At 42.9% G+C, this 24,667-nt stretch overlaps 1 protein-coding gene across 1 annotated transcript in view; it reads right to left on the bottom strand.

Moving 5' to 3' along the window:
* Positions 1-1,902: 1,902 nt before the first annotated feature.
* Positions 1,903-24,667, bottom strand: part of rnf144aa (ring finger protein 144aa) — a 33,700-nt gene continuing 10,935 nt past the window's right edge. Inside the window, exons 2-8 of the mRNA XM_035167872.2 lie at positions 16,273-16,423; positions 14,821-14,925; positions 13,058-13,118; positions 11,160-11,376; positions 8,413-8,560; positions 7,914-8,003; positions 1,903-5,642 (exon numbers count right to left, since the gene is read on the bottom strand). Coding sequence (XP_035023763.1) covers positions 5,511-5,642; positions 7,914-8,003; positions 8,413-8,560; positions 11,160-11,376; positions 13,058-13,118; positions 14,821-14,925; positions 16,273-16,407 — 888 coding nt within the window. The 5' untranslated portion in view covers positions 16,408-16,423 and the 3' untranslated portion in view covers positions 1,903-5,510. The remainder of the gene's footprint in view (positions 5,643-7,913; positions 8,004-8,412; positions 8,561-11,159; positions 11,377-13,057; positions 13,119-14,820; positions 14,926-16,272; positions 16,424-24,667) is intronic.

The raw sequence follows: 24,667 nt of genomic DNA, 5'->3' as shown, positions 1-24,667 counted from the left end.
AATTAAATCAAGGAGTCATGAGCTGATCGCTGGGTTAGGAAATGAACACAGTAATACATATAAATATGGATTTACAACAGACAATGCTGTTGATTTGTCAGACTTTCCTTGTGAAATACAGGATATTCATGTCTTCCAGCCTCATACAGCAACATACAAAGTCCAGAGACTGCAACCTGTCACTAGGCGAGTAAACTGCCGTGCATCAACTGGACTCCCCAGCCACTTCTCTTACTGAATCTTACTTTAGAGGATCAGTCAACAAGTTCTATTTGTTCATCAAAGGTGTTTTTGACTTTAGTGTAGCGTGAGATTCTTCAGGCCTGTTCTAGCAGGCAGGCTGAAGGGGTTCGAGAGTAAGTTGTGGGTTGTGTGGTTTGTAAGCACTAAGCAGAGGAGAGGGTGCCGATGGGGAGCAGGAGGACACCTTGGCAGCGGGGTGTTGGAAGGTGAAGCCAGAGCAGACCGGCCTGATCGGCCCGCAGCCAGCACACGTGTGATAGCAGAACCTTGTGTTCTGTGCAGAGCAGGTGCGAAGGCCTTGTCTCGTCTCTTTTCATCCATCCCTCTCCCAGCGATGCAGCTTGGCTCTTCATCTCCTGTTTCCCTGAGCCTCGGCTCTTTGTCTTCCAGGCGCTACACTCCTCCCTGTCTCTCCGTCCATCTCTCCATTTCCGCCCCCCCCTCCCCAGGATCATACTTCATTTGCTCCAGATAACACATCAGCTCCAACGCCTATCCACAAACCCTGTCACCATGGTGCCCGCAGATGGCAACTTCCTGTGGTCTTGCCCAGTGATTGGTGGAGAGACTTCCAAACAGAGAACAGCTGGTGAGGGATGATATATCACCGAGCGTTTGCACTTTCATTTTCAGGGTTGTCTTGTTAATGCTCCCAATCCAGCATCTGGCAGGAAATAGACACAAAGGCAGAGAGAGGGAGAGAACAACCTGTTCTTTGGCAGACCTTAACAAAAGGCTGACACATGTCTGATGAACAGACAGAGCTGCCTCCGATATGAAGGAAAAGACGCGAGTAAAACACAGACCAGACGAGAGGATGTGAGCGTTTCCTACAAATGATTGTGGTTGGGAGCAGAAAATGATAAATGTGCAGCTTTCAAAAAGTTAGGCTGTAAGTTATTAATTATGGAGATGAGAACAAATACAAGAAGAAAAACAAATTACACGCTCATGTGTTATTCATTTTTCATCTTTGATGCAAGTGTATTGCTCATCTCTCAAATTATTATTGTTGAGTATCTCCTTGTAATGGTAGGAATTAGAATGGCATTCAGTGGAGCACATACTGTACCTCCGCCGAGGCCAAACATTCCCCTTTTGAAACCACATTTAAATTCACTTGATCCAGATTTTTATTTGGATCTGCTCTAAATTACCCACACTCATAAATAACAGTCCATCAAACACGCCTGATTTAGTTTTTCATCAAGATCCATGAATTATTCTCTGAGATATTGAAAAACGGCCTACCTCACCATTCTAAAGAACGGGAAACGTGAAAATAAATGAATGCATCTACCTCCTGATAAGGATCCACACATATAGAAAATTTCATGGAAAGCTGTTTAGTAGTTTTTGTGTAATCCTGCTAAATAACTAACAAACACACAAAAACCAAACCTCCTCAGAAGAGGTAATAAACCCTCAAAAGAAAATGTAGATAACTCTGAATAATAATTTATATAGGTTTTACTTCTGGCTTTTATTTGTTCTTAGTTTTCAAGGTGTAACTTTTGCAGACCGATTTAGAAATGATTTCTATTCCTGTGCTGCAGGTCTCACTTTCAACACCAGAGGGAGGCATTTCACATAAGACTGCCTCATGGTGAGTTTGAAATATTCCCAACACACGATTACAAATGAACGACGAGAGCAGAATCACAAAAAACAACAACCTTTAATACCTGGTGTCACAGTGTTAGTGGAACTGTAGATATACGGAGATGTCGAGTCTAAACTTGTACAGAGCTGATTCAGATATGCCAAATTTACAATGTTGTTCATCACCCGGGTCAATTAACGTCCACTGACTGAACGAGAGACATCGTTTATCACCTCTAGAAACACAAGCCCTGCATACACACAGCATATTATCCACTCACTGAAGTGACTGATTGAAATTGAACTGACCAGACTGAAGAAGCTCTTTAAAAAAAGGATAATGCAAATACAACCACTATGATGTAACAGAGGCATATATAAAAAAAAAAAAGAAACAACAAAAAAAAGAAAGGAACAGACACATGAAGTTGCTCATTTAAAAACAAAAACAAAAAAACTCTGGTCAAGAGGGTGAACACGCTACCATTTCCAAAGATCTTTTTTGCGGCTACAATATATTAATATTCAACATGTAGAAGTCAGAGAAAACTCATGCAGCGCCATCTCTTGACACAACAGGTTATAAAATATTCAATTGCTGCTCATAAACAAACTGGATCTTAGAATAACTGCAAAGTAGATCTGAAGCTTTTTTGTAAAATAAACACTTGCATCCCCTTCACGGGTCAAACGACAGAAACCTGTAACTCAGTGGAACCGTCCCGTTCTACAACCGAGCCGATGTTACGTGACTTTAAATCTTTACATCAAACGTTATTCTGCAACGTGACTGACGTTTGCTGTTTGGCCCTTTTCTGTTTTGTTGCATAATACAGCCGATACAGTGAAGAATGTCGCGTAGAAAGAAAATGGAGGCGGCTGTGGTTTCATTTTGACAATTTGTTAGTTTTGTGCCTGCTCGAGACTTCGATGCTGTTTTCCTTGTGTATAAATGACTGTGTTTGAAATGATCCTGGTGATATCAGAGCCCTGATAGATTTTTTTAAAAAGGTGCAGATGCTCTCTCGCTCTCATGTGTGTTGACTTTTCTGTTGAGTTGACTTCAGCTGCGAGACTCCTCCATTAAAACACGGCAGGCACCACACGCACGCACACACTCACTCACTCACACACACGCACGCACGCACGCACACAAAGGAAAACAATGAAACCCATATATAGAGTGAAGCGCTTACAGAATAAAAGCATTAAAATATTCTGCACTCTGTAAAAACTGTTAATACGTTACAAATACACGATCAAAATGCACATACAGTAGACACTTCTGTTTCCTTTATCCCGTCCAGGAAACCTGCTTGGCACGATTGTCATGAAAACAACAAAAGGAAATCTGGAATTTCACTTTGTAAGCATTTAAGGAACTAAAGGTACAAACTTAGGTTTGGCTTTGATATCGATAGGTGAGGTCAGTGAAAGCAACAGGCTACGGTTATGGTACGCAAACAATTTAAGGCTACTATCAACACGGAATAATATGTGGAATATCAGAACTGAGCTTATGAAAACAGAAGTGAGTCGTCAATGATTAGCTACGGCTGTTAACTATTGACCGTCTTTTTTTTTTTGGTAAGTGTAGCCACACTCATGAAATGCTACATGGACACTGGTGGATTACGTAAGAAGGGATTAAAAGCATATAACTTTGCACGGTAGCAAAACAAAACAAATAAAATCTCTTTCAAAACTGAAATATTTCGTTATATTTCCATTTTACTGACGTAACTTGAAAATAAACTTTTTCTCTAAAAGAAGATTCCCCAGAAAAACAAACAAACATAAAAAATGGCCAAATAAGCATTTCCCTGATTAAATAAACGTCATGATATGCACGTGCACCGTGACATTGTGCAGCTCTCACTACACAACGTCACCACTGACGCACAGCTGATTGTGACCCATCCATAGCCATCCGAGAATGGTAATGTACAAACTTGCATAGATAAAGTGATATAGTATAGAGCAGCTTCATAATCACGTGCCCAGAAGTGGAACATTCTTTTTCGTTTATATTTAGGCTTTTCAGACGATCCCTGCGAGGAACAAGCTGCTGGAGGGCGAAACGTCGACACTCGGACCACTGACGTATGCAAGTTTGCAACATGGGCCGGTCGGTGTTTGTTTAAGTCGCAGAGAAAGGGATGTCGAATCGGGCGTCGAGTATCAAATGGTTGGATGGATGTGGATCACTTAAGAAATACAGGTCCTTTGTCACACACACACAAACACACACACAACATCAGGTGACGGTTTTCTTTTTATGTCTTTTACAGTATGGCTATAAACAGTGTGGCATATGGGTGACATCATAGAATCATCTGGATATAAAGGGCTTCGCTGTCTCTTATGCTTTAAAAATGCCTTTAAACATGCTTTCCCTGGGAACATTTGGATTTTGACTTCTTTTTTTTTTTTTAAAGCACAGGGGGGAAATGCCAGATTTTGGCTCTTCTTAATTTAAGGCTATTTATTTCTATTTGGCTACTCTACCACCTGGAGACTGAGAATTACAGGAGTGACATCTCTTTTTAGTGACTTATTAAAATGGTTCCACAACGTGTGGATAAAAAATCTGACCTCTGATAAACTTAATGCAGAAACGTAAAGGGGATCCCCACTCAGTTTTGGAAAATGTCTGGATTCGGGATCATGAAAATCTGGAAATGTAATCTCTAGTTTACAAAGATGACCTCCAACATCTGGAGAATGAATCAGGAGACACGGTAAAAGAACAATTTGTGCGAAAGCGGATATTCAACAAAACTACGTGTCGTCACTTAGCCAGAGAAAAGAAGCGCATGTTTGTAGACGTGAGTGGAAATCCCCTTTAACACGTGTACCTAACAGTTTGTAAAACACTCAAAAAGTACAACACAGACACTACTCTGAGCACAGGTCTATTAAAAGCGACAGGTTATAAAACATTGACATCATCAAGAGGACGTGCTGTACATTGAGTTGAGTGACAACAGTCTCCCGTCTCCACCTCAGTCGCGAGCATGACGAATGGATCATGTTCCGTTGTGCAAATCGAGTGGACACCAAACATGCGTGGTGCGACTCTGATGCTACTGACTGAATCTGCAGAGCTACATCGGGTGTAGTGGTGGCGGCGGTGGCGGTGGATTTAAAAAAAGCTTTTGTTGCGTACGACAAACCGACGAAAACAGAGCGAATGTCTTTTTCTGCTCCTGCATGAAACTGTCCATACAAGAGAAAAGCATTTATTCTTTACATTGATTTTTCCCCCCCCCCCTTTGTACTCGCCCACAAAAATAGCACACCACAGTAACCCCCCAGTGAGGCCCCTTGAAGCGGCTCAGTCTTTCTTCACATCCCCCAAAACCCACCACCTTCTCACACCGTCGTCCTTTATCAGATCGGACCTCCTCTGACCTTTGACCCCTGCTCGTCTCTACAGGCCAAGGTGCGGCGTGGCTTTTCTACCAATGCCTCTCTTCATGCAGAGCGATGGATCCCGAAAGCGGCCCCCGGCTGGGGCTGGTGCAGGCTCAGCCCAAAAAATGAAGCGCTCGAAGCTGGCGGGAGGAAAAGAATGTAAAGTGGTGAAAAGGAGAAAGAAAAAAAGAAAAAAAAAAGATGGCCCATCCTTGGAATGGCTCTCCACTCCGGCTCTTGTGGCGTGCTTAGGTCGGCAGAGGGTCGTCGTCGCCTTTGCTGCACTTGCACTTGCAGCAGAGCACGATGGGAGTGGCGAGCAGGAGGAAGGGGGAGGCAACCAGCAGGAGGAGGCCGAAGCCGGCGAAGATCCCCACGACCTGCACGGAGAGAAGGGAACAAACTACATGAGACAAACACATTTATTTAAAAGGATCGGCTGCAAACGTCTTAGTGCCAGATATCACAGCGCTCCTTCAACAGCATATTAGACAGAGGGCAGACATAATGTTTGGAATTTAAAAGTAAATGCACTTTCAAAAGATAATGTATCAAAATTATTGTTTTTGTTTTTTTTGTGATGTCACCGTTTCCTCAGGTCTGGCTTTATTTTTTTAATCAATCTGCATTACCAACAGTTGTCCAGCAGGGGACGATGAACAACACTCAACAAATATAAGCATTCTTTTCAGCACTGTGGCTTCAAATTGTTTCAGAAACCTTTTTTTTTTTTTTGTTTATCTGGCAATTAAAGGCTTTCTTCAAGTAAATAAAGAAAGCATAATAATGAATTAGGGTTTTCTATGAATGACTGCAGATTTAAATGATGCTAATAGGTAGAAACATAGATGTAAGATCTGCAACAAGTTGAAAAACCTAAAGGGATTATTAAATGGTGCAATACAGGGGGACATAAATTTGAATAACTCAGACTTTTCAGGATTTAGTGCTTGGTCAAATACTCCAAACCACCATGCTTGATAGATGAATCAAATATATATGATCTTGGCATGTTATTCTCATTTGTATTTATTATTTATTTACCTGCTGTTGGGACATTTTTAAATAATTGGGTGATTTATAATGATTCTATTTCTTGAGATTCTTGCATGTTAAGTCGCTTCAAAACATGTGAGATAATGTTTTTGTTGTCCCACTATGGGGAAAAGCCTAAGAGGTTTAAGAAATAGAAACATCAGGAAAGGTAATAAATAAGTAAAGATACAATAGAAACGATAGAAAACTGAAATAATGTATGTAGGGTAAACAGAATATATACAGTGTAACGTGAAACACTGAATTACACTGATGGAAAATGAGTGTTGCACAGTTAAATGAAGTTAAACCCAAGTGACCATACATAAGTATATCATTCTCAAACCAACTGACACACAGGAATGTTTCATGTCACTCGGTGGAAAGGGACTTCTGAGAGTAAACGACTTGACAACATCTAAGTGCTCTTAGTAGCAGGGCAAGGCAGGTGATTTGCCACATGGGGGCGCCAGACACAAACAAATTCAAAGCCACGAGATGGGAATACGTAACATGCAGTCACATGCGTAAGTGACTTATAATAGCACGATGCTCTCACTCCTGTTTCCAGGACAAACAGACGTTTTTTAAATTTGTTTACTTGCAGACAGGTCTCTGCTGATTATGTAAAAACCTCACAGCTGCATCACTGTTTGTTTTGCATTTAGATTACAGGCTGTACAGTAGTGAGAAGGCTAATTTCCTCTTTTTAACAGACGCTGATGGTGCTTCCATATTGACCTTCCCTCCGACTGGTGCTACAGCTCTCATGTAGAGGAGATGTTTATCGCGGGATAGCTTCGCTCCGGCACATGTTGTATTTATGAGGGAGGCTTTTTAGACGTGAAGGAGCGAGGAGGGTGAAGCGAGGAGAGCAAGACGGAGACAAAGACGCACAGAGCGGCGAAGCTGGAGCTGCTTCCACCAGCTGATCTGTAATCATATGACTCAGTCTGCCCCACTGGGCAACAGATGCCAGTGTGTATGCTAATGTTGACAAAATAACAAGTATGTTGGACAAAGGGACGTGAATGGATTATTTGCCTGGGGACACGCTGAAAAGAAATTTGGGAACCGAACAACAACAACAACAACAACAACAACAACAACAGCGTCGGCCTCAGAATTAAAAAAACACGCTATCATGTGGGAAATGACATGTCACGGCTAATCCTTCCATTATAATCCGCGATTTCACATGTGGGAAATTACACGTCATCCCCGATCCTTTCTATATGTAATCTGTCATTTCATTTGATTACCTAAAGGTAAAGAAGTATCCTTGGTTATGTAAAGCTGTTTTATTCTTAAAGTGAAAAATGTTCATAATAGGCTTCGCTGGAAACCGCGCGACACTGACCAGCAGACGTTTGTCGCCGCGTGCGGATCAAGCTGTCCTTTTCCCCCATTGTGCTGTCAAGATAATAGTAGCCCACTGCTGAATGTGAGTGTGTGAGTCAGGCAGAGAGAGAGAGAGGGAGAGAGAGGGAGGTAAAACGCAGAGAGCATGTGTACAGCCACATGCTGCCGCGTGGACACGGGCGGGGTGGGGGGGGGGGGACCTGAGCGATTGCAAAGAGGATGAGGTGCAGAGGAAGGAAGATGGTTTCTCTCACCTGTGTTCTGTGCCAGATAACAGACGCCCTGGAGTGGCCCAGTTTGTTCCGACAGGGCCCTTTGTCATAGTGGATCAGGAGGAAGTCGTCCTGTCCCCCACCCACACACACACACACACAGAATACAGATAAAGACTGACCATTAGTGGTTTGAAAGACATGGACAGCTGTTCAGAGAAAATTGCTTTTTAAATGACCTGCGGGCCGGTCGTCTGCACACACACACAATTAAGATTACATAAGGCACGAGGCTCATAAGTCACCCTTATCCACGTCCAGGCTACGGCTGCTGTGTACACAGTCATTTTCAGCCTCTCAATGAATTTCAAGAAAAAAAAAAATCCTATTCCTTCCTTATCAAAACCAAGGTTAATAATGATAATAGAAAAACTGGTGAGACAAATGATTCTACAGCATCATTGTGTGTGTGCAAACACAGTGTTCCAATATTTAACTGTGCAGAATGAGGAATAGAGACATCAAGTAAAGACCCACTCACGTCCAGTGACTCCAGACAGTACCAGCAGAAGGCGTGTTTGCAGTTCTTGCACATCATCTGTGCGCAGCCCTCGTCCCTCTCGATGTAAACTTTACATTTAGGACAGCGCTTGATTGGTGCGTCGTCCTCTTCGTTCTTATAGAAAGAGCTGAGGAGGAGGAGGAGGAGGAGGAGGAGGAGGAGGAGGAGGAGGAGGAGGAGAGAGACACGAGCCCGATATGTTTAGACCTGATATAAAATCCCAAACCAGTCAACATTCACACTTTGAGCAGCGCTGGGGATGAGATTGCTTTAATACAGTAATCAATATTTACAATCTCTGGCTTAACAGGATTGTGAATGATGGTGGACGGCTTTAGTTTAGGAGCTGATAAAAAAAAAAAAAAAGAAGCCTTAGTCACTAAATGGCTTTAAACTCCCACCCAGACATTTAAGCCTTTTTCAGATTGTGGACGAGCATTCAGGAGGCGGAACATGATGCATAGATTCTGCTGCTTCTTGTTCACAGCCCGTTGATACTGGCCTTAACATCTTCTTCTGTGTTTCTTCTGTGTGAAGCTCCTCTTGTTCATCCTGAGATATTTGTAGATCTTTTTGTTTATTTTGAATTTTTGAGTTTTTTCATCCGTCGCTTGTTAGAAACGTCATTAACACGCCCACTCGCTCGCTGATAAATCTTCTGACATTTTTCTGCTGTATTCTCACATTGGCATCTATGCAAACACCATGTTTTCCTGCAATAAGCTGTGATTTAATGAATAAAAAAAATGTGGGGGGTGTCCTGCATCTCTCATAAGTTTCAAAAAGTTTTTTGTTTTAGATGTTTATAAGTTTGCATGTTCAAGAAATATAAAATGATCAGTGATCTGTGTATTTTTCTTTGATAACCAAGCACTCATACTCAAAATACCATTTGTTAGTTTTGTTCGCAAATCACAATATTGTCCACAATAATCAGCAATATGACTTTTTCACCATGTTTCACTCGTATGTTTGTTCTCAGCCCCTCTGGATAGTTTCTGGAGAACATGCGGCATGTCTGAGATCAGCTTCTTTGTTCCCTCCTGTTTGTGTCAGTTCGTCTGTGTCAACTTCTCTCGTTTCTGTGAAGGACTGATTCCTGAATTTTTGGAGGCGAGCAGGTAAAAATGTCATTCTGAGCATCGTCCTTTCATTTCCAGGCCAATCCTCCGTGAACTGACACAACTGTAACGCCTCCGAGTGCATTACAGCACATTCTGTACACATCCATTCATCTGACATCTGGCAGCTGCAGGGCTGCTCCGAAAAGGCTTAAAGGGAGGCAGAGCACCAGATTCTGCATTTAAATAGCTCCTCTTTTTTTCCCCTCTTCCGGTAGCATCCTCAGAAAAAAGCTCGTCAGTCATACGGTCTACAGTGGGTGATTTTAAATACTTTAATGTCTGTATTTAAAGACAAGCGATCTGAATAAGAAACCGACAGAAGTAGAGTCTGATGATGCGGCAATGTTCACGTTAGCCTGCTGTACAGAGGAGAGGGAAGTCGGATGAGATTCTCTTCAGTCATAAAAGGCCTGAGGTTCAAAGATGAATCAGGATCCAGCTTCCTGACACGTCCTCGTCGTGAACAGGTGTAGTTCAGACACAGAGGCTCTCTACATCCAACAGTGCTCCTGCTAATCCTCCGTCCCTTCAGCGTGGCCCTCGGAGCTCAGCCCTGAACCTGTGCCGATAGACGGAAGCTCCGGCGAGCTAATGCCATTTCCAAACTAAGAGGATATCGCAAAGGAACAGGTCAGCAGCATATGACTGCGGGGGAGTCCGTCCTCCACCCCCGCAGAGCAGATAATGTATTCCTAAAATGCTCACCTCAGACCGCTTTACTGCAAGTGTTCAGCAGATTGCTTTATGTCGGACTATTAATTAATGCTGGAGTCCTGGCTGACGCTCAACAGAGCAGCCGGAGCAGCTGTCAGTCTATATGAATGGATCCTGCTCTGTATTGACAAGTTGCTCTGAACTCTGTCAGTTGTGCTGCGCATTAAACCGGGTCTGAGAACATGAATATGATTTCCAGGGACAGCGTCGGCAAACGAGGCCTGGTGCTGTTTGAAGAGTTATTAGAATATAACATTATTATATTAACTCAGAAATGATATGGTATAGCACGTTAAGTCATTCAATCCAATTACTTATTAAATGTTGTTGCAACTTAAAATGTCACCTGTTTTTAGAGGGCTAATAATCCCATGCAATTAATTTATACATACAATGACATGTATGAGCAGTTTTAAGTGTAATTTTATTTGCATTATTATGAGATTTACATGTGCATATAATTTCTTCTAAACCAAGGAGGTTATGTTTGTGTTTGTTATTTAGCAGGATTACTCAAAAAGGACACAACCGATTTCCAAGAATTTTTTGTTTGAGGGGTGGATCATGACCCATCCAATTAATGTAGCTGTAGATCCAGGGACCGGATCAAGGAATTTTTTACTTTCATTAACATTTTCATTGATTTCTCAGAGAATAATTCATGGATCTTGATGTTGTTTAGAGGACTGATATTTATGCTGTATATGTTGCAGATCTAAAAAAAATAAATCTGGATCTAGTGAATTTAAATGTAGTTTCAAAAGGAGGCTGTTGGGCTTTGGCAGAGGTATGTGCTCTACATTATTATGTAGATGAGGGATGAAATCTCAGAGAACAAGAATTTCCACGAAAGTCATACTTGCTAAATAAGCGGACAGGAAGCAGTACCTGTTTTCTCCTGGTAGGAAAGAGGTAATTGGCAGGTTGCTCTCCTGGCAGGCCTGACCCGGGTGCCAGTTGGCTTTGCAGGCTGAGCAGAACTCGAGTGCACAGACGGCGCACTGGACCAGCTGAGGCAGCGCTGGAGAGTCCGATTCCTTTAGTTGGCACACGGCCTGGCAGGTCGAGGAGGGGCACCACGTCCGGCACGGGTCCAGCAGCACCTCTGGTGGCACCGGAAAAAAAAGAGAGATACCAGCGTCATGAAGATTTACTTAAAAAAAATCTTACTTTGGAGGTTATTATCTAATCAGCGCAGAACTATCTGCATGTCTAGACACTTCTATATTCAGCTTTTTGTGATTTGGGAGAGCAGACCCTCTGAGGAAGATACAATTGACTTGCAAATTTTGGAAAAGGATTGCTACACATAAATTCTTTATAAATGTGCACATTTCAAGGCTCATATTTGTATCTGCTCATGTCGGGGAAATAGCTTTTTGTGTTTTTGGCCGGTTCTCCTCTAACTTTACAACGTGATGCACTTGTCCTTGTATCCTCTCCTTCCTTCCCCTCGCCTCTCTGCCAAGAACTCGGAGCACACATTCCACACGCACTCTTAGCTCAGCCTGACAAATATGGAACGGTTACAGCAGCCACTCTGCCTGAATGGACGGGGACATTGATGAGACAGCTGACTGCCCTTATTCAGGGAGCATCAACAGCTCTTTCCGAGGATTTCGGAGGATTTGGGGTCATTAACAGGACCCCTGTGTTCCTGTGTACGTTTGTCTTTGCGTGTGTTTAATCCTGCAAGTGTGATCAGCGTGGTCTGTGTACAGTTTGCACCTCATGTGTAGGTGGAGAAGCTGCAGGGTGACTAACATCACAGTGTGAGCGCTGCTTGGTTACTGCCTGCTCTCGGTAGCGATGGAACTCGAGCATTACTGATAAGCATGTCTGGATTGACAGCGTGGAGCGAACGCAGACCTGCCGTTATATTTCCAGCCCTGGTATCCAAGGAAGGTTAACGTTTATTCTTCAGTGTGAACTGCAGACGCTGAACACGCAGCCACACACTGAGGCGAGAGATAAAAAGGACTTAATTAAATATCTGTATGCAAAGAGATCTGCCTCCGTCAGAGTCAGTCAGACAGTTTGCAAATCTGGAGACAAACCAATCCAATTAAAATCTCTTTTAGCCAAGTCTGGGAGGCTTCCCCCTTCATGTATATTTGATGGGAGTTGGTGTTACACTTTGATGAGGATGAAAGGGTTGAACATTGCAGTACACATCAGACAATTAGGCCTGAGTACCTGTCACATGAACACCCCTCGCCTGCCTGCGTGATTATTTGCGGTTCATGAACGAACACAGAATTTGTCGGAAGTCCACATTTTTTTACTCCGAGCGACAGCAGTAATGAAAGAAAACAGACAACTTGACAAACGTATGACTAAAACTTTCGGAGCAAACAAGTGTTTCCGGAAATCTTCTCTATCTGCAGATGCCCCGTGGTGTGATTCAATAGCAGAAACGTCCACAGGGGGAGAATGATTGATTCCAAGCAGAGCGAGAAACAGTTCAGCTGCACGTGCGAGTAGGGATTGTCGTCATTCTTTTGTGTGTCACGGTAAAATACAGTATCCCTGGAGGACAGGAGGATCCACGTGTCTCTGAGGCTGACAGTCATTGTATGCCGCACACACACACACACACACACACACACACACACACACACACACACACACACACACACACACACACACACACACACACACACACACACACACACACACACACACACACACACACACACACACACACACACACACACACACACACACACACAGACAGACAGAGGAGCGATTACTGATGCACTGCGGCTGCTCCTGCACTGACTCACCCCTCTCGAACTGAAGCTTCTTGTATCTCTGCATCATCTCCGTGGCCACCATGCACTCAATCTACAGGCGGGAGAGAGGTGGGAGGGGGAGAGGTGGCAGAGGCAGGTTATTGAGCATATTTATAGACAGAAGCCGTGGCAACAACTATACATTCAGTTATTTCCAGGACAATGTCAAATTCTAATTTCTACACGATCATAAAATTGCCCCCTTGCTTACCAATAAGGCCATTAATCCCCTTCTCAGGTAGAGAGAGAACTAAATCGTCAGAATGTATTCAAGGTGCATACACAGGCTCAACCAAGGTTTACTCGTTTACTGATGAACAAATATTGGGGCTTTGTTAAGGAGCAGTCAATTACAAGGTGATGGCACGGCAGTCAGAGCGCGAAGGAGGTGCATGCTTTGCCTGACGGGCAGGTGTATCTTGGGTTTGGCGACACGGATTGATCAGAACCACGAGGCCGTGGTGTGCTGAACCGTGCCGAGCCTCTGCAGATCAAAGACTGCGTGAGTGACTCCGTCAACCAAACTTCCTGGAGGATGAAGAGTGTTCTGCCCTCGGATTGACCCGATGCTGGGAAGACATGCCCGCAGGAACGCTCATTAAGATGAAATAAACGCACTGGGCTACGGGAACAAATTTGGTAGCAATCATCTTGAGTCACACAGGAGCTCTGAGCGAGAATTTAGGTGTTTAACTAACTGCAAATGGGTTAGTTTCAGCCATAAAGGGTCTCCTCTTCCTCCGGTTGTACAAAAAGGAAGCTAAAAAATATCCCAATTACAGGAGCTGCCATCTTGTGCTTTTGATGTAATCTGGAGCCAGATTCTGTAGAGTAGTGATCTCTATAAACAGATTCAGCATGTGAATGTTCAGAGTCTGTAAGGGAGAGAGATTTTGGGGCTGGAAGCCTTCTGCTCTCCCTTTCTAGTTTGACCAATCACGTTTGAGCAAGTTTTGCAAAGAGCTTAAAAGGAGGAACACATGAAATGCATCGCCTTTATGCTTTTGAATGGATCTGCATTCATATGCAGATGGCTGTTAATAGAGATTAGCCAAAATGTCGTCTGGATCTAAAACACCTATGAAAAGTATCACAGTTTGTGATTTGTGTCGCGAAACATTCGACTCGTGATAAAAGAAATGAGTCAGACTGAAAACAGAACAGTGCACTGCAAACGGAAGCAGAAGTCTTCGCCTGGATATTAGCTGAAGCCCAAAAATATTGGGCGTTGTCCCCAGAGTCTAATTCGTCATCAGATGATAGCCAATGGGCTCCGAGAGGGACGCAGTAATGACTGTGGGGTGGAGCCAAAGTATCGAGGTCCTGCCGATACAAGCACCAAACCAAACTCGACACCATCTGTGAGAAACATTTATTTGCCATGTACTTAGATTTTTTTTGTTTGGTCCATGTCCCGTCTACTAACATGCAGGATGCAGGCTTTATGACTTTTACTGCTGTCGGCCATTTAGGGAGCTGTTATGTCATCCATCCTTATTTACAGTCTATGTTTTAAATGCATTTCCAGTTCTGCATTAGAAAAATGTGCATGTATTGTGCAGCACATGCAAATACCAGCTTGTTGTGTAACTTCCTTGCATGCACAACAGTATATTATAGTGTGAAACGACTATATACGTTACTGCACCTATATAGAGTCTATTCTCAGTCCAGAGCTAAGACATTATTCAAAAGCTAAATCACAAACTAATCTTACATCCATCAAGGTGAAAACAATTTATCTTGATCAATACCTCATTTTCCTGCAAGTGTCCTCTTTTGGGACAGGCAGAGTCTGGACAGCTAATTGCAGTTTCAAGGCCTTCTTTAATCAGGAGCTCCACATACTGCTTCAGGCACTGAGGGAGAACAAGACAGAACAGACCCAGTTCAATATCCAGTCAGCCAGTTAAATGAAAAAAAAGAAAAGAACAAACACAGACACAGTCGGTCAACAATCCCTGACCAAAGAGTCGCTTTCGATCGTCATCGGTGTGTGTGATAGAGCTTAAAAACTACCCCTGCACGGATCAATAGTTTTATTAACGATGGATCGAATGTGTAAAGTGAGAGAGTTCACCAGCAATAACAAAGTCCAGCCGGTTTAAAGAGTTTCAGCTTCTTTCAGCTCATTGTTTTGGTTTCACAGCTTCACAGTTTTAGGTCAGTTTCAGGACTTTGTTTCTAAAAAGCTGAAGATAAACCCACTGGACACGACTTGTCCAGAACCACAACAACAAACGGACAGAAAAGTGAGCATTTAGCTGGTGTAAATCAAAACAGAGATCAAGAATAAATATTAGATTTGTAATTGGCACACAACACAGCTTAAATAAATTATTATAACACATTTTCCATGTCAAAAAAAATCAATTATGCAGCTCTATATCAAAGTAACACATGACCCATGAAACCTGGAATATAGGCTCTCTCAGGAAAACCAGTGAGATGATTCTAACTACAGATTTACATTAACATCACTAACCCCTGTACAAAGCTGAAAACCTGGGTGAGATAATGAGAATTTGAATTTAAGAAATGAAAATGCACCAAAAGGGAAATACTTGGGAATAAACACCATTCTGATTCTGCAAAAGCAAATAATGGGCTTTGATTCTATGTTTATTTGTTGGACCAGTAAACTGTTAAATTACTTCAGTGTACTTTTTTAAATGAATATCACAGATGGAAATGTTGATTCTGTGAGTGAGATATCTGCCCCTGTGTGTATTTACACTGTGGTCGACCTCTAGAGTAAACTCTAACTGAACTTTGGAAACCTCCACGACCCAGACTGGGTTCTGAGAAGTGGCTTCTATTTTTAATGACATTGTCTCATCTTTGCCGGACTTGATTTAAGATCTGACACCTGTTTCTGTTCCTGTGTCTTTTCACACTGGTTCAGTGTCACACAGGAGGGATGTGAGATTTGTGATAGATCCACACAGTGAAAATCCTGTGTGGGTTTTATCTGGTTAAACTGGATTTTGTGCTTTTGTCTCTGATGTGGAGCCAACTCTTCTGGAAGTGCTTGCCTTGCATATACCTGTTTTTTTTGGAGACGTGTATCCTTTCAAGTGCATGGTGAATATGTTACTCAATAAAATACATCTCTAAACCTTATTTATAATCCTTTTTGTTATTGTGTCTGTTTTTTTGATGCAATCATCATCATCCTGTTGCTGCTTGTGCCGTCTCCTGCTCACCAGTGTACAGAAGACACATTGGCACTGTGTGATGATGGTCATCTGCTCCAGAGGGAACTCTCCAAGGCACAGCTTACATGAGACCAGGGGGTCCACGGCCAGCTCCCAGGTGGGACGGTACCGTGCCGTGGTCATCTTCACCGCCACCGAGCTGAAACACACAAGAAAAAAAAAGAGGGAAATCTCAGTTTTGTTTGTGTCTGTCTCCACAGGGAATCCAGAGTCCAAGGAGAGCTGTATTTGTTGTGACACAATCAGCATGACGGTATGAGCCCACACTGAAAATGCATTGTGAGTCGTGTCCAGTGGGTGTGTGCGCCCACAAACCGGCCAGCTGAATGCAGAATGACACCAGCTCTCCGCCTAAATGGCCCCTGTCAGCTGTGTTCATTTTTATTCCAGGCCCCATGCTTTCTGGCAGTGATAGTTCAGAGGCTCAGAAAACTCCTGTAGCCATCCGCTACCTCGGCTCCCTGTGAGATTTCTAACACTTTTTTTTTCTCCTCCACCGCGCGTCATCGCGTCTCCTTTGTGCAAGTCAGGGGAGGTTATTTTAGGCAGTCTCATCTCGCTCTCTCCCCTTCCCTTCTGTGTCTGATAGCAGAGAGCTCCCACTCGGCTGTTTACAGGAAGTGGTCCCGCGCACACGCCACGTCACGCTGTCAAACTCTCCCTGTGCTGCTTAGCAACCGGCAGGAGGAGGATTTCGGAGGTGGAGGGAGGAAGAGGGCGCATCACGGCAGAGATCCCAGTTTGCTTTCTCTGGTCACACACACACACACACACACCGGGTCTGCCTCAATGCGCAGCTGCTTGTTTGCAGACATGGAAGAAGAGCACAGCGAGTGGGAGGAGAGGGGTTGAACAGTTCACGTGATCGCTGTGTGGACTCTTGTGCTGACTACATGTGCCACCCAAAGAGGGGAGAGGAGAGGGAAAACAGAGAGTCTGTGTGTCTTCTGGTTTAGCAGAGATATGTTATCACATCACATCGCCACTCCTAAAAACACTCAAAATATGGGATGGAGGAGGGACACGCGTGTCAAGCAATTTCTTTTATTTCGTATCTCGTTGTTTCGTTGTCCCCATACATAACCTACAGAAAACACAAAAGAGATTGGGCAGCCGTCAGCATCAACATCTCAATTCTCTTAAAGCTGTTCAGTGATGCAAGAGGATGAGGATGCACGAGAGTATCCTATGAAGAAGTCTATTATTGGAAAGAAGCTCCATTTTCCAGTTTTGTGAACGCACAGGCTAAAGACATGGCAGCACAAAGTCATGTGTCAGAGGCCTGTGGAGTCATGTTGCTGGCAGCAGTGCTGGATCATGGGTTTTTCTAAGTCAGGGGCCATGAAGGGGCCACAATTAACGAAGAGGGGCCAATTATATGTCCAACGTCCGTGCACTGTTCCTGATAAAGTGAGGTGCACACTTAAGTCATTCAATGTTTACTGTTAGCTCTGTAGCTTTGAGCAAAGCCATGTATCATTGAATGTGTTTTGATCAAGCACATTGTGTTCTGCAAAAAAGCTTAGAAAATAAAAATGATTTCTCAGTTGTCATATTTACTTAGTACTGTAAGTAAGTGAGTAATTTATTGAAAAAAAGTGAAAAAAAGGACTACCATCACGACAGGGGGATATACTTCATATTTCTGCTGGGGCTAGTGCCCCCTGGCCCAGCCCCTAGATCCGCCCCTGGCTACGAAGGTACTGGTGTAATATTGAAAAATTTAAATGGCAGATTGCATGATTTAGGATTGAGCCAAAGACTTACTAACATGACGGCAGGAGGAGTGAGTGGGAAGTCACGGAAGCTTAAATGTTGGTCTGACAGTTTATCAATGTGCAGAGCATCATTTAACAAGGAGTTTGAAAAGGGCGAAATCGCAGGTAACGCATCTGTCAGAAACACTTCAAAATGATTTAATGTGGCAACAGGAGCAGTCTCACAAACCTCGACAGCATTATTCCGCAGACGTGGACCAACCGCCCCGGCACAGACCAAGAGGTTGCACCTCCAAGACCCCTCCAAGATGTACAGTACAATCAAACATGTCACAGGACGGGTAAAAAAAAAAAACGATGTGGAGAGCTGAATCAACACGTTTGTGGCAGAGGATTGAAATGAGTCCGTTTCTTCAGAGGTCTCTTGGTCTGAGCTACTCAACACCATTAGCCCTGTGGCTACAGAAAAAAAACAAACAGCTGACGGTAAGAAGCAATTCAGTGTACAGAACAAGACTCTCTATAACACTGTGTGCTTTTACATTTGAATCAGTTTCTCTCCTCCCAGACTTTATATTGGCTGTGAACGCAGTGACAGGCCGGGTTGATGAGGACAAATGAAATAGTTTTGTAAGGATGGCCTGAGGATGAGAGAGAGAGAGAGAGAGAGAGAGAGAGAGAGAGAGAGAGAGAGAGAGAGAGAGAGGGGAAGGAAGGCAGAGGGCAACAAAGGCAAAATGAGTTTTCATGAGAAAAGGTGGTGCAGTGCGATGCTGCTGCTGCATTATTAACTAGATGGGCCCATTATCCCCGAGAAACACACACACACGCTGCACAAGTCCAGGCAGTGGGACTGTGCACGTGGGCCTGTCGTGCTCACTGTGCTGATTTCAAACGCAGGCTTAGAGAGGAGTGTGTGCGTGAAAAGGTCAAGTCAGTGAGGAAATAAATCCATTAAACAGGAGTCAGAAGTGAGTCAGGAGTCAAACCTCCATCCTGAGCAGTGGTCAGCATGTGTCCGTCATCAGGCTGCAAGAGCTCCACTTCCAGCTTAACGGAGTACAGCAGCATCCGTAAAAGACTCATATCCTCCAAGAGAGAGTCAGACACACACACACACACACACGCTCTAACAAGCCATTGCGTAACAAGAGGTCAGAATGTTAACTGAGGAGCGACAGAGGAGAACCTGAGAGGTCTATGAAATGAAATGGAAATCTTCAATCCTCAATGGCACTCTGAGTAAAGCACAAACCTCCACCAAGACCCAACTGTCACCTCAAATTCAATTCACACACTCATCGATATCAGTTACCTCAATATAACAGATTTTGTTTTCTTTCAGATCCATGATTTTCTACCTTTGAAAGTGGTGAAAACAAAACGTCCTTGGTGGAGGTAAGAGATGGAGGGTTATACCAAGACAGACAAAGAGACAAAGAGACACACACACACACACACACACACACACACACACACACACACACACACACACACACACACACACACACACACACACACACACACACACACACACACACTAAACCTCCCGTCAGCTCTAATCTTAAAAAGCAGCACACAACTAAATCAGATCAGCAAATGATCTCACTCCAGTGATGTCATCCGTTATCTGGCACCACGACCATATCACAAGACCAGACACACACTTGTATATCACCACACAGTATATCACCATGTCTTGTGACATTACACTGTGGGAAACTGGACCATGTGGCCTTCAGACATCCTGATTTCAACATTTGTAGATGCCATAAAAAGAGAGGCACCGAGAAGAGCCAGGGCAAAGACCTGTGGGCACATGTCATCGATGAGTAAAGGGCAGGTCATTGCACTGTCACTGTAACATTTGTACCGGTCACTGTAATGATCGTTTCTGATGTCTTAATGAATAGATGGTGAAATTAATCTATAAAGCACATTTAAAACAAACAGTGTTGACCAAAGTGCTGTAAAGTAAAAATACATGGAGAGAAGTGAAAGTACAACATTAAATATAAAAAAGGGCTAAAAGGCTAAAAGGTCTTCAGTGTTTTCAGAAGGGAAAGACTTTATTTCAATTGGTAAACTGCACGATCACTTTTACCCCTGAGCCTGAGAGGGGGCAGAGAAACTCTGGTTAATGGTTAACGACACTAAATAGAAGACGAATCAATAATCAAGCAAAAAAAAAAAAACATTGACTGGTTCCAGCTTTTCTTTTTGTGCTTTTTAATATATTATAAATTGAATATTGTAGTTTTGAACTGTTGGAGGGCAAAACAAGTAGTCTGATGAGAATAAAGCTTAAATTATATATATATATATATTTCAGTTAAGGTTGTGGTTTTGAACTCTTCTTCATGGGCAGAAAATTGCTTGATAAACAGCAAAAAGATTTTTAAATCTAAGGTCAAACAATTATGTGTTACCTCGTCACTATGCACAATGCATACTAATATATCGAAATATACGCATGTATGCACAGTTGGACTCCGAGATATTTTCAACGGCATTTATCACTATTTAAATTTTTTTAAACTAATAGATTTATTAATATTGAAAATAATAATAAAAAATTGAATTGAATGTAAGATACAATACAAATGAGACTGCAACTAAAATGGTACTCGTAAAAACCTAGAGAATTACTATTTTACCAATGATGATTAATATTATTATAGCGGTAATAATACTGATTATAATATAACAGTGAAGTGTTTGAACAGTATTATTACAGTACAATACAGCAGCACCCTGAGTGTTTTCACTGTTATTCTGGTCAATGTTCACATGAGACCAGCGCGACTGGTGCAGCTGTTTAATGTTTTAAAGAACAAAGTAAAATGTAATCTCTCACCCGAACTGACTCGGGCAGAGAGGAAAGATGAGAGCACATTTCCATATGCTACAACACGGGGCCGCTCATAGCAACAGCACTGCAGGTTTCACATTCATGGGCTAAACTCAGTGAAGTCTCAATGCACCAGTCATTCCGCTGGCTCCAATGGAAGCGAGAGAACACTGAAAGAATGTGAGATTTTTTTCATCTGTTATAACTGCGTGTAATTATATAACGGCCCATCACAGCATTGCATAAGCGTCTATTTATATACTGTGCCTCACCTATGGCTGATGTGAAACAAAGCTGCTAACAACTGTTGGCTACTGTGGGAGTGAGAGCAGCTCACTTGTTTATTTTTTCCTCTTGCAGCACTTATGCACATCCTTCCAACACATGCTCGGGGCTGTCCTTCGGCTCAATTATTAAAATCAGCTGTCGGCCAATTAGGCGAGTCGAAAAGAGTGCAACAAGGCTGCATGGGGCTCATTTAAACTACTTGAACTGAGTTTGCGTTGAAGTCGGATATTTTCCAGAAAATGTCCAGAGGGGAAATTTGGGAGTCAGTTATTCCTGACCATTTCCCGAAACTCTTCCTGCCAGCCCCCTAGAAAGATGGCAGGGTGAGCCCATGTGAGAATACAGCAGGTAAAGCAAGCAAGGGAATGTGCGGAGAATTCACAGCTAGCAAGTAAGCGTGTTGATGATGTTTCTAACAAGAAAAACCCAGATTGGATTATAAATATCTCAGGATGAAAAAGAGGAGACAGGAGACGCAGGGGAAGATGTCAACTTGGAAAGACTGAAAAGATTCAAGAGCTTTTGGTGACGAGAGCTGATGCAGGTGTCGATGTGCTGTAAACAAAAATGTGAGATTTCTGCTGCAGAATTTGTCCTCATGTCCTGCCTCCTGCTTGCTCTAACCATGGTGCCGCCCCTCACCTGAATGTTCCAGACATTTCCCTGTTGATCCAGAGAATCTCCTATACTGCGTTCTTCTTACCTTAAAGGCAAACTTCCAGAGCTGATGTCCGAAAACGTCTCTAGACACGAAAGCAGAGCAGGAACGAGGGTTGAGACCAAAATGATAAAGTCCACCTGAAGTCTCTGTCATTATTTGCTGCAGGGAAATGAATGTGGTGAAAAGCATGATCTGATACTAGCTGACGCAAACAAACTTAGCTCTGACCGGTCTCATCAGCGAAACCTAATCTCGTTTCAGGTTTACTCTTCTCATCGCTTCTGTCTGGCACGCTGCTTCAATTGAATTCCCTCATTGTCTCACAGGACTTGCTGATGTAACTGAAATCCACTGACACGTGTGTTATGTTCACATCAAATGCAATTTCTTTCACCTCAAAGTCCATGTATGCTGACTCGCCTGGAATCACAGCACATTTACAGCAGAGCTAATTTGTGGCTAAGTACAGAAAAACAGAAACCTAGAATCGGCCCGTCTGCACAGGACCAGAGCGACCTCGGGGTCCGTAATGACCACTTAGCGATCCTGCCGTCTGCTCCTCCCTCCCCCGTTCCTTCCTGCCTCCCCTCCCTCAAGAGCCCGGTCCTGCTCGTCATGGCCAATTAGGAGGGCCTTTAAGTTTCACTTATGTCATATCCTGTCAGTGTCCCCCCACCGCAGAGACAAAGGGGGGAGAGAAAAAATAGTGGAGACGAGGATACGATGGCAATGTGCCAGCTTCCCTTGGCTCACCTTAACTGCCTGCAAATACGTCTTGTCACCTTAATGTGAAAGTTCCCAACAGAAGGCAGAGCAAACAAACATTATAGAATAGACACACAAACACACGCACATGGTAATTAAAAACATACTGTAGACTGAGAGAACCTGAAAGAGGCTTAAAAGCTTAAAAAGAGAATTGTTTACCCACTTTGAAAAAAGAAAAAAAAGAGTTAAAAAGAGAAGTTATCAATTGTGCTAATATAACTTGACCATAAATAATAACTTGTTTCATTTTAATTTGAAGAAACTGAATTCCTTCAAGCGTTACCCATTGAGGTAATTTATGGGCTGGTTCAATAATTTTCTTTTTTCAGTGCGTAAATGATCATCTGCCAATGATCTTTAAAAAAAAAATCAGATTTTTTTTGTCTTTAAAAATTTCAGTCAAATGATATATCAATGGACTGATGTTGCAGGACAATCCAAATAGAGAAAGGGAGGAATTTCTAGTCCATTCTTCAACGACAGTTTACGTATATTTAGCTGATGTATTCTCTTGTTTCTATGCGTCTCGCATTTTGTTCTAAAGGCCGCTGTGTTCACTCCCAGGTGACAACATGAAAGAATACCATCAGAGCATGGTTGGTAACATGACCACTGAAGGGAACAAATTAAACCAACTGCAGACACAGACATCTGTTCAAAACTATTATTAAATTCTCTCCATCTTACAGCGAGCGGGGAGGAAAGGCCGCTCATGCTCAGTCTTGCAAGCAGCTTCCAACAAGAGGTACCGTAACTACAACCTTCACCTCTCGAACTATAGAATATATATATATATATATATATATATATGTGTGTGGAAACAGAAGAAGTCCCATGTGAAAGTGTACAGCACGTGACTGATGGTCAAAACTGTATTTGAGAGACAAACTCTGTCCTTGTCTGGATAGAAATCCACATCTTCTGGATGAGTCACCCAGTGAGAGATGATGCAACCACCATTTCAAGGCGACAGCTGGGTCAATGATGAAAAGAACTAGACTGGGACTCATAGAGCTCATGCCTGCACCATGGCCAAACAGTCCCACACATGACTGTCTAGTTCTAATGGTAGAAATATAAAAGAAAAACATGAAGTGGTTTGGTAACATGCAGAATTGTCACAAAACATAGTCCTGAAAAGGGGAAACTCAAGATAAGCACATTATTTTAAAGGATGCCCTGTGTTGGGGCGTTAAGAATTATAATCTGCATCCATATCAAAATGTCATGTCCCAGGTCCAGGCCCCGTCCCTTCACCAAGTTTGGTGGAGAAGGAGCAATATTTTTGGTCATTTGCATATTCATATTGTGGATAATCCTGGGATCTCTGACGAGTGATTGTCCGCAGCAAATTACAGACAAGTGCGCTGCCCTTGACTTAACCTCCACTGTTATGCAATCGCACACATTGTTATACACACGCACAGATGTGAGTGTAAACAGCGCTTGCATAATAGAAAATAACTAATGAGAAATAAGAAAATATGTCTGCGGAGAGGCAGCTGTAGCAAGTAAATGATTAAATTACCCCGATTTATCATCTCGAATCAGTGAATGTTTTATTTGAGGGTGTATTCTGAAAAGTTTGAGGCAGCATATGGAGGCAGGGACAAACATTATCACTGGGGTGTGTCATTGCCAGTTAATGGTAAATATTTGGATGATTACCATGCAAGTTATTTTGAGATACGTTTACTGTCATTGCAGTGGAACAAACCAAAACTTCTTCAGCCAGTACACGGAGAACAGGAAGCTGCACATGTCCAGAAACAGTGCGGCTAGGTGCATCAAAATACACCTCACTCATATCCCTGATATAAAGCTGTATGAATTGTGTTAGTGTGGTGTTATAATAAGATTGTTGTGAGATACTGTTAACGTGTACCGATGAAAGATGACATTGATAAATCATATATCGAGTGTGTTTGCCAGGGCAGAATGTAGGTCATCCTATATATGGGCCATGGGTTTCTATAGATCACACAATCATGACACAACATTTCAGTCACACTGGACAAACCAAGCCTCATGGAGGATAAAGCTAAAGTTAATTCTCTATCATTTATCTACTGACCCACATTTACACCCCAAAGCACA

The sequence above is a fragment of the Hippoglossus stenolepis genome, chromosome 10 (assembly GCF_022539355.2).
Source record: "Hippoglossus stenolepis isolate QCI-W04-F060 chromosome 10, HSTE1.2, whole genome shotgun sequence".
Classification (NCBI taxonomy): domain Eukaryota; kingdom Metazoa; phylum Chordata; class Actinopteri; order Pleuronectiformes; family Pleuronectidae; genus Hippoglossus; species Hippoglossus stenolepis.
The sequence above is the reverse complement of the archived record's forward strand: the minus strand, read 5'-3'. Positions and strand labels throughout refer to the sequence as shown.